The 7,857-nt window shown below is 40.8% G+C and overlaps 1 protein-coding gene across 1 annotated transcript in view; it reads right to left on the bottom strand.

Annotated features, from left to right (window-relative positions):
• The window catches only part of PCF11 (PCF11 cleavage and polyadenylation factor subunit), a 22,946-nt gene that overhangs the window by 7,531 nt on the left and 7,558 nt on the right, over nucleotides 1-7,857 (bottom strand). The window contains 23 exon segments of the mRNA XM_015852382.2: nucleotides 978-1,065; nucleotides 2,008-2,214; nucleotides 2,216-2,284; nucleotides 2,287-2,736; nucleotides 2,738-2,767; nucleotides 2,769-2,837; nucleotides 2,839-3,323; nucleotides 3,819-4,458; nucleotides 4,545-4,601; nucleotides 4,603-4,624; nucleotides 4,626-4,736; nucleotides 5,006-5,034; nucleotides 5,037-5,195; nucleotides 5,198-5,284; nucleotides 5,286-5,330; nucleotides 5,333-5,389; nucleotides 5,392-5,436; nucleotides 5,438-5,479; nucleotides 5,481-5,551; nucleotides 5,554-5,632; nucleotides 5,634-5,705; nucleotides 5,707-6,129; nucleotides 7,021-7,212. Of these exon segments, the coding sequence (XP_015707868.2) occupies nucleotides 978-1,065; nucleotides 2,008-2,214; nucleotides 2,216-2,284; nucleotides 2,287-2,736; nucleotides 2,738-2,767; nucleotides 2,769-2,837; nucleotides 2,839-3,323; nucleotides 3,819-4,458; nucleotides 4,545-4,601; nucleotides 4,603-4,624; nucleotides 4,626-4,736; nucleotides 5,006-5,034; nucleotides 5,037-5,195; nucleotides 5,198-5,284; nucleotides 5,286-5,330; nucleotides 5,333-5,389; nucleotides 5,392-5,436; nucleotides 5,438-5,479; nucleotides 5,481-5,551; nucleotides 5,554-5,632; nucleotides 5,634-5,705; nucleotides 5,707-6,129; nucleotides 7,021-7,212 (3,529 nt within the window).

Below are 7,857 nucleotides of genomic sequence, written 5' to 3'. Positions count from 1 at the left end.
AAGCAATCTTGGCAAGCAATTTGTTTTTAATATTCCATCATTAACCTCTACACACTTCTCAGTACAAACTTTTCTTCTACTTGCGCATCCTTCAAGCACATTTTCCACTTAAAGTATTTCAAAGCAATCCTTTTCACCAAAAAAAAGGGCTAATAGCAAAAGAAACTGGTAAACGTTCACCAAGATCACAATGAGGTTTTATCTAATAACTGAGATAGTACCATGACATGAAATGCATCCTGAAAGATGGATTTTCAGCAAGCCAGCTGCAAGAAACTTCAGAAAGAAAATAAATTTTTACAGCACGCTTGTAGTATGTCCCCTACAACCTCCAATCTACTGGGAGAACAGACATTGTTTTCACTGATTTACAATTACTTTCTCCTTTAGAAGAGAGCGCTTCCAAGAAGCAACAGCAAGGACAACTGACACCATAAAGCCTGCCAGTGCCATGATCATTCTTCAGAAGCCATAGCTTAAAAGCCTGCATCTTTCTCAACTGCTCCCAAGTTATGGTTGTCTCCAAAAAGACTGCAATTATTTTGGTTCATTTTAATTCTAAACCTCTCAGAAAAAGTAATTACGTATATTCGCTTCAATAATCTGTCATGATTTGTAGGTAACATGCTTTGTGTAAGAGAAAACATCGCATTCTTCCTATTACTTAATTCATTTTCAAATAAAAGATACTGATGTCAGTGCAATATCCTCAGCTATAAAATGGTTGCAAAGAACTGGCTTTTAATTTAAAAACAAAGACTTAACAAATAGCAATGCCTGCCCCTTTTTCCTTGAATCATCCAGATACTACTTAAGGGTATTTTTAGTCTGCAAAAAAAATGCTTTTAGAGGAAAAACTGCTAATTTTCTACACAAGAATACTCTAAGTAAATTATTTACTAGAATCAGTTCTTACCTGATGACCTCCAACAGAGAACAGTCCAAAGGACACAGAAGGAAGTTAACTATTACAGTACCTGCAGGGTTCTGAACAAAGCTTCCAGGATTTGGTAGATACTGTTGACCTTGGCCATAAGGTCCTGTCTGAGCAGACATGTGCGAAACCTGTAAAATTAAGCATTTAAGCAATCTTGGCAAGGCAATTTGTTTTTAATTATTCCATCATTAACCTCTACACACTTCTCAGTACAAACTTTTCTTCTACTTGCGCATCCTTCAAGCACATTTTCCACTTAAAGTATTTCAAAGCAATCCTTTTCACCAAAAAAAAAAGGGCTAATAACAAAAGAAACTGGTAAACGTTCACCAAGATCACAATGAGGTTTTATCTAATAACTGAGATAGTACCCATGACATGAAATGCATCCTGAAAGATGGATTTTCAGCAAGCCAGCTGCAAGAAACTTCAGAAAGAAAATAAATTTTAACAGCACGCTTGTAGTATGTCCCCTACAACCTCCAGTCTACTGGGAGAACAGACGTTGTTTTCACTGATTTACAATTACTTTCTCCTTTAGAAGAGAGCACTTCCAACAAGCAATAGCAAGGACAACTGAAACCATAAAGCCTGCCAGTGCCGTGATCATTCTTCAGAAGCCATAGCTTAAAAGCCTGCATCTTTCTCAACTGCTCCCAAGTTATGGTTGTCTCCAAAAAGACTGCAATTATTTTGGTTCATTTTAATTCTAAACCTCTGAGAAAAAGTAATTACGTTTATTCACTTCAATAATCTGTCATGATTTGTAGATAACATGCTTTGTGTAAGAGAAAACATCGCATTCTTCCTATTACTTAATTCATTTTCAAATAAAAGATACTGATGTCAGTGCAATATCCTCAGCTATAAAATGGTTGCAAAGAACTGGCTTTTAATTTCTAAAAACAAAGACTTAACAAATAGCAATGCCTGCCCCTTTTTCCTTGAATCATCCAGATACTACTTAAGGGTATTTTTAGTCTGCAAAAAAATGCTTTAGAGGAAAAACTGCTAATTTTCTACACAAGAATACTTCTCTAAGTAAATTATTTACTAGAATCAGTTCTTACCTGATGACCTCCCATTGACATATTATTGAAGTTTCCGTATTGTGAACCTTGAAGTTTGTCGTCAAAGTAATGTCCGGATGCTCTCAATGCAAAATTCTGTGCTCCTGGGCCAGCTGGCCCACTGAAATTTGGTCCTAGTGAACTGTCAAACATTTCAGGCCTTTGGAACTGCATTCCATGAGCTGGTCCGCTGTAGCCCTGTCCGGGATGGGTCAACAAACGGACCACTTTGTCCATATGGCGACATCTCTAATCGTGAGGCAGGATGGCTAGCTATATTTCAAAACGTGAACCATGAAGGCCAAGGGGCAGGTCAAATCTTGAGGCAGGCTGGTGAGGGCCATCAAATCTTTGAGGTATGGCTGCATCAAATCGTGGCTGTGCGGGCTGGCCAGGAGCCCTTTCAAATCTTGGGCCGGGCTGTCCATGAATTCCATAAAATCTTTGCAAAAGAGACAGTTGTCCAGGTTGACCATCAAAGCCAGCATGACAGCCATCAAATCTCGGACCGGTCCGTCCCATAGGACCATCAAATCTAAGTCCACCAACGCCCTGGTGCACTGGTCCATCAATCAACCTGGGCCCTACACCTGGCTGCCCATGTGGCCCCTCAAATCTGAGGCCGCTTCCAGGTTGACCATGGGGCCCCAATGGCTGTAAATGCGGACCCTCAAACCTGAGACCACCTTGACCATGAGGCCCCAGAGGTTGACCATGAGGTCCCTCAAAACCTGAGACCACCTGAAGGCTGACCACGGGGGTCCCTCAAACCTGAGACCAACTCCAGGTCCTTTGAATCTAGGACCACCAACAGGCTGGCCTGCAGGCCCCCTCAAACCGCAATGGTCCAAGAGGTCCCTCAAGCCTCAAAGGACCTCCCCCACCAACCTGTCCGTGAGGTCCTTCAAACCTGAGAGCCCCTGCCAGCTGCCCTGGTGGCCCATCAAATCTTAGGGATCCAGCTCCCCCTGCTCCTGCCAGGGGCCCATCAAACTGAGAAGCACCTGCCCCCACCAAAGGGCCCTCAAATCTCAGAGCAGCTTGTCCAGTCGGTCCATCAATTCTAGAACTTGAACCAGCAGTAGGGCTATCGATAAAAGGACTTCCTTGTCCATCTGCCCCAACTCTTGCAGCAGATGGTCTAGATGAGCCATCAAATAAAGGTCTGTCTTCCATTAGTGCACTTATTCTCGGCTTTGCTTCTATGCCTCCAAATCTTGACCCTGGACTGTCAGGAAATGGTTCTTTATCTGGATCTTCGTATCTAGCTCTTTTGAAACGTTCATTGAATGGTGATCTTGGTTCATCTCGAACACCTGAAAGAGGAGAAAATAAAAGATAAGGCACTGTGCAGAGAAGGACCTAGGTGCCCTGGTGGACAAAAGGTTAACCATGTATCAACAGTAAGCCCTTGTGGCCAACGAGACCAATGATAAACCTAGAGTGCGTTAAAAAGAGCACGGCCAGCAGGTCAAGGGAATAATAGATGAGGTCAGGCTCTTTTCAGCAGTGCTCAGCGACAAGATAAGGTGCAATGGGAACCAAACTGTAACATAGAAAGTTCCATAAAAACATAAAGAAAAAAGACAAAACACACTTTACTCTGAGGGTTAAAGAGCACTGGAACGAACTGCCCAGAAAGGTTTTCCTTCTCCAGAGATAATCATAATCTGCCCAGACACTTTCCTACTCTAGGGTACTTGCTTTAGTACTGGGGGGTTGGACTATGTATCTCCTACAACTCAATGATAACTACTTGTAAAAAGATTGCAAATTATTTGACATCTGTAAAATAAGGCAAAAATACATACCAGATTTCCCAAGCAGCTGTCTTTCTTCACGGTTATCAAACCTACAGACTGCATCACCATCGATCTTCTGGAACTCTGTTGTACCTTTTCCCTGCTGTCTGAGAGCATCTCTGAATTCATCTGATTCTCCCCAGTTGTCGTAAGGGTCGAAGTTTTTTGAACCTCTTCCTCCTTTAGTAGCATTTTGTTCCTCAAGCCTTTGTCGACCCTCCAGAGGTGAAAGGTTATCAGCAAAGGGTCTGCTGGTGCCACTTACAGGAGAGTGCCGTCTTGATCTTTCTCCAAAGGGTTCTTTTCTTTCAAACTGCACTCCACACTTTGCTTTCGCTTGCTCACAGTCCACAGAGAGCAATGCATCAGGTACATGATAATCCAAAATATCATCAGGATCCAAGAGATCAAGTCTTGACAATGAATGCTGAACTTGTGTCCTCTTCAGTTTAGTTTTATGCTCATAGTATGTTAACTCCGCATCCGACAGAAGAGGCTTCCTTTTCAAAGAGCCTTTTTCATCTGTAGGGCTATCCCACACATTACATCTGTGCTTTCCTTCCTGGTACTGGAACAGCTGTCGAATCTGATGAGCTACCACAAGGAACTCGTCTTGTGTTATTTCACCAGATGCTAAGCGGTCATTGGCCTGTAACATAAAGTTTGGATTTCTAAGAAGAAAGCAAAGCACAACTATATCCAAGACACCTCTACAAATCAATCAATCAGTATTACCTTTTTAAGTAATTCTCTCTTGCTTGCAGACGTCAGTTCTTTGGGAATTTGCAAATTGGGCATCCACACTTAACCGGTGTTTGCTGTTTCGGTGCTCGGGGTGACAGAATTCCTTTAGCAGCAGGCCAGTTTTCTCGGTGTTGTTGGTGAGGGGATTTACCAACTGCTTGGTGTTCTTCAGTCTGCTGAGAGCTGTGAATAGGAACACGTTTAAAACACAAGTTAGTTATTTATTCAGGATGTATTACATCTCTATCAGAACCGATCATGGTAAAACATCACTATCGATTTAGAAAGTATGCATAATTGCCATTTTTTACTACAAGCAAATTATGAATCTCAATCAAGAACTTCTGTCAGCATGGGCTGTCTGAATGTTTCCTCCCAAACCTAACTGTACTTCAGCCCAAGAGCAGAATTTCCACTTACTTCAGAGAGAATTTGTTCGATATGTAACTTACTTTTTATTTTCCTCCCAACCGGGTTTCCACCCTCTTTGCCTGCTTTGGATCCCTGCCAATTCTCTGCATTCTCCTTTGGATCAGGAGAACCTTTTGTAGAAATGCTGGCTTGCTGTTTTCTTGGGGCCTGTCTTCTTGGCTTTTTTTCACCCTCCCTTGGATCTCGCACCCTCTTGTTTACATTTTCGCTTATTTAGAATTTCTTTCATCTCTTGCCCCTTGTGAGGCTTCTTCAGCATGAGACTGTTCAGCGCCAATCTGGCATATCTTTCCAATTTTTAGGAGTTGAAGAAGTGGGAGATAAACTCCTGAGTCTTCTTTTGGGTGTGATCTCCTCTCTCTTCGTTTTGGAGAATGTGTAGATGGTGACCGTGACTTAGGAGAAACGGGGATCGTGACCGTTTTCTATTACTGGATCTCCCTTGTTTTCCCACCCTGTTTTTCTGATTCTTCTGTAGTCACGTCTTGTTTCTGGGACAACACCATTAATTGTTTTATTCCTGCTGCCTACTGGTCTATGCTCAGATGTCTTATGCTCATCTTTTCTTTTTTCTCTGTATTTCTCCTCTTTTCTTTCACCTCATCCCCTTTGCTCTCTGGCTTTTCTTGAAGATGTTTTTTCAGTCTTTGGATCCCGTTTACTCATTTCAGATACTTTTGTGCTTTCAGATTCTTGGGTTTTAGTATCTTTAGTATTTGGGAAGCTTGTTTTTCAAAGGAGATGGAGATTTAGACTTCGTTTCCAACTGATCAGGTTCTTTCTTTTGTGGTTTTTCACCTGCTTTCATTTTCTCTGGCTTTGTTGAGCTTTGTTTTTCAGACTGGGATGTTTTGCTCGCCTTGGTATCAGACTGACCAGATGCGCTTGGTGGAAATTCTTTCCTATGGGACTGATCTTTAGCATGAGAAGAATGTTGTGACATTCTATTAAGTCGAGGATCTCTATTTACTATTTTGACATCGTGAAGTGGAGGACTTGGGGATGGTTTGATCTTCTCAGACTGTAACGAAGCCTGAGTAGGCGTCTTAACGGCCATGTGAGGTGTCTGGGACACATGTGGCTTGGAAGGCGCTGGAACTGAAGGTATAGAAGATGATCCTTGCTGAACACTAAGAGAAACAGCCTGAAATAAGGTGACAAGAAAAAAAAAAACCTAGCATTAATCTGTGTGATACAACACCTGCACAGAGATGATCATGTTCTGTTTTGAAAACAAAGATGAAAATAGAAATGTTTTGAAGTAGTTATCAGACTAATCCATTTAACTGAAAATGACCCATTCATTCCTCATCGCAGCAATTAAAATAACATAGTACCAACACAAAAGGCGAAGATCAAGTACAAAGTCAATACTACAAGGTCAACGCAGCAAAAAAAATCAACGAAAGCACACCTCAATACAGCTTTAGTTTTTCTATACATTCCTCATTTCCAAGACAACTAAACGGCCAAGCATGTTTATATATTTTCATTTCTACACTTCTACGATATTTCACTTTAGTATCATCAACTTTCAACACAAGATGACTTTCAATTATGAATGTAAAAACAAAACAGGTTTAACTGCCACCGCCTTCAGATTGTGACAGCCACCACCCTCAGATTGTGACATCAAACCAACCTGACGTAATGAAGACAGAAACTGCCTTGACATTTCCAACAATCAGGATTCCCCGTTCCTTATGGAAATACTCAATTTTCTAAGCGCAAATGTATTCAAAAAAAGCCTTGTTTATGGTGAGCCACAAAAAGAGGTGGAAGACACATCACAGGCAGACATAATTTTCAAGATGAGAACAAAAGACCACAAACCTTTTTTAACCTGTTCTGAATGTAATCCTTAAGATTTTTATGTAACAATTACTGGTCTAGAGGACCAGATCAACTTGCACTACTCTAGTCCTAAAACAGCTCCTCTTGTCTAAACTTAACTGCAGTTACCAGTATAGACGCTAAGGTACGACCAAACAAAGTGAGACCGAACTATGGACCATTCACCAACTATCCTACTCACCAACTGTGCTTTAGTCTGTTCCAACTCCAGCTCTAACTTTTTTTGCTGAAGTTCTAACAACTGTTTTTGCTTCGCAAGCAATTGCTGCCTTATCAGTTGCTCCTGTGTCAAATTCTTTTGTATTTCTGGAACAGCTGGAGGAGTAGAGGCACCAGAAGTGACAGCAGAGGTAGATGCAGTAGATTCCTCTGGCTAAAAATAGAACATAAGGTTACATTCAACATCTTAATGGATCCAGCTAACTCCATCTCTCTTAACTGCTAGTGTGATACAAAACTGGGACTTAGCTTTGCACAAGTTAATGACTGCATTTTTTATGCAAAAATACAAACAAAAACAATTTCTGCTCCTCTAGGAATTGCCTACTGTCATAGGATTAACTGTGCCACCCATGACAGAATATGGCATTTAACATAAATGTTTGGGAAATCTAGAATTCAAGTTATAATACTTACAATAAGCCCCTTAAATACTGAGTCCATAAATTCCTCTTGCCTGTCTCCAGAGATCAGATGCTTTATTCTTATCACACTACGTTTGTCAAAAGCAGCATACAAACAACAAAAACAACACGTACTGCCATCTGTTCATACAGTAGGTATAGAGACTTACCGATTTATTTAAAAACTTAGGATTCACATGATGCTAGAAGTATTCACATTTGGGGGCAGGTATATAATTGGGCCAATTCAGGATCTAATGAGTTGACTGACGTAATGCATATCTATTTATCTATTCTAAAGGAAAAAATATCGTCCCAGTTTGATCTTTTCTTTTATTTATTATATACTTTTTTCCTTAGATTGCATCCACCTATATATACAATAAAACATATTT

This window comes from Coturnix japonica, chromosome 1 (assembly GCF_001577835.2).
Source record: "Coturnix japonica isolate 7356 chromosome 1, Coturnix japonica 2.1, whole genome shotgun sequence".
NCBI classification, from domain to species: Eukaryota; Metazoa; Chordata; class Aves; order Galliformes; family Phasianidae; genus Coturnix; species Coturnix japonica.
Note: the sequence above shows the minus strand (reverse complement) of the source record. Positions and strands in the feature narration are given on the sequence as shown.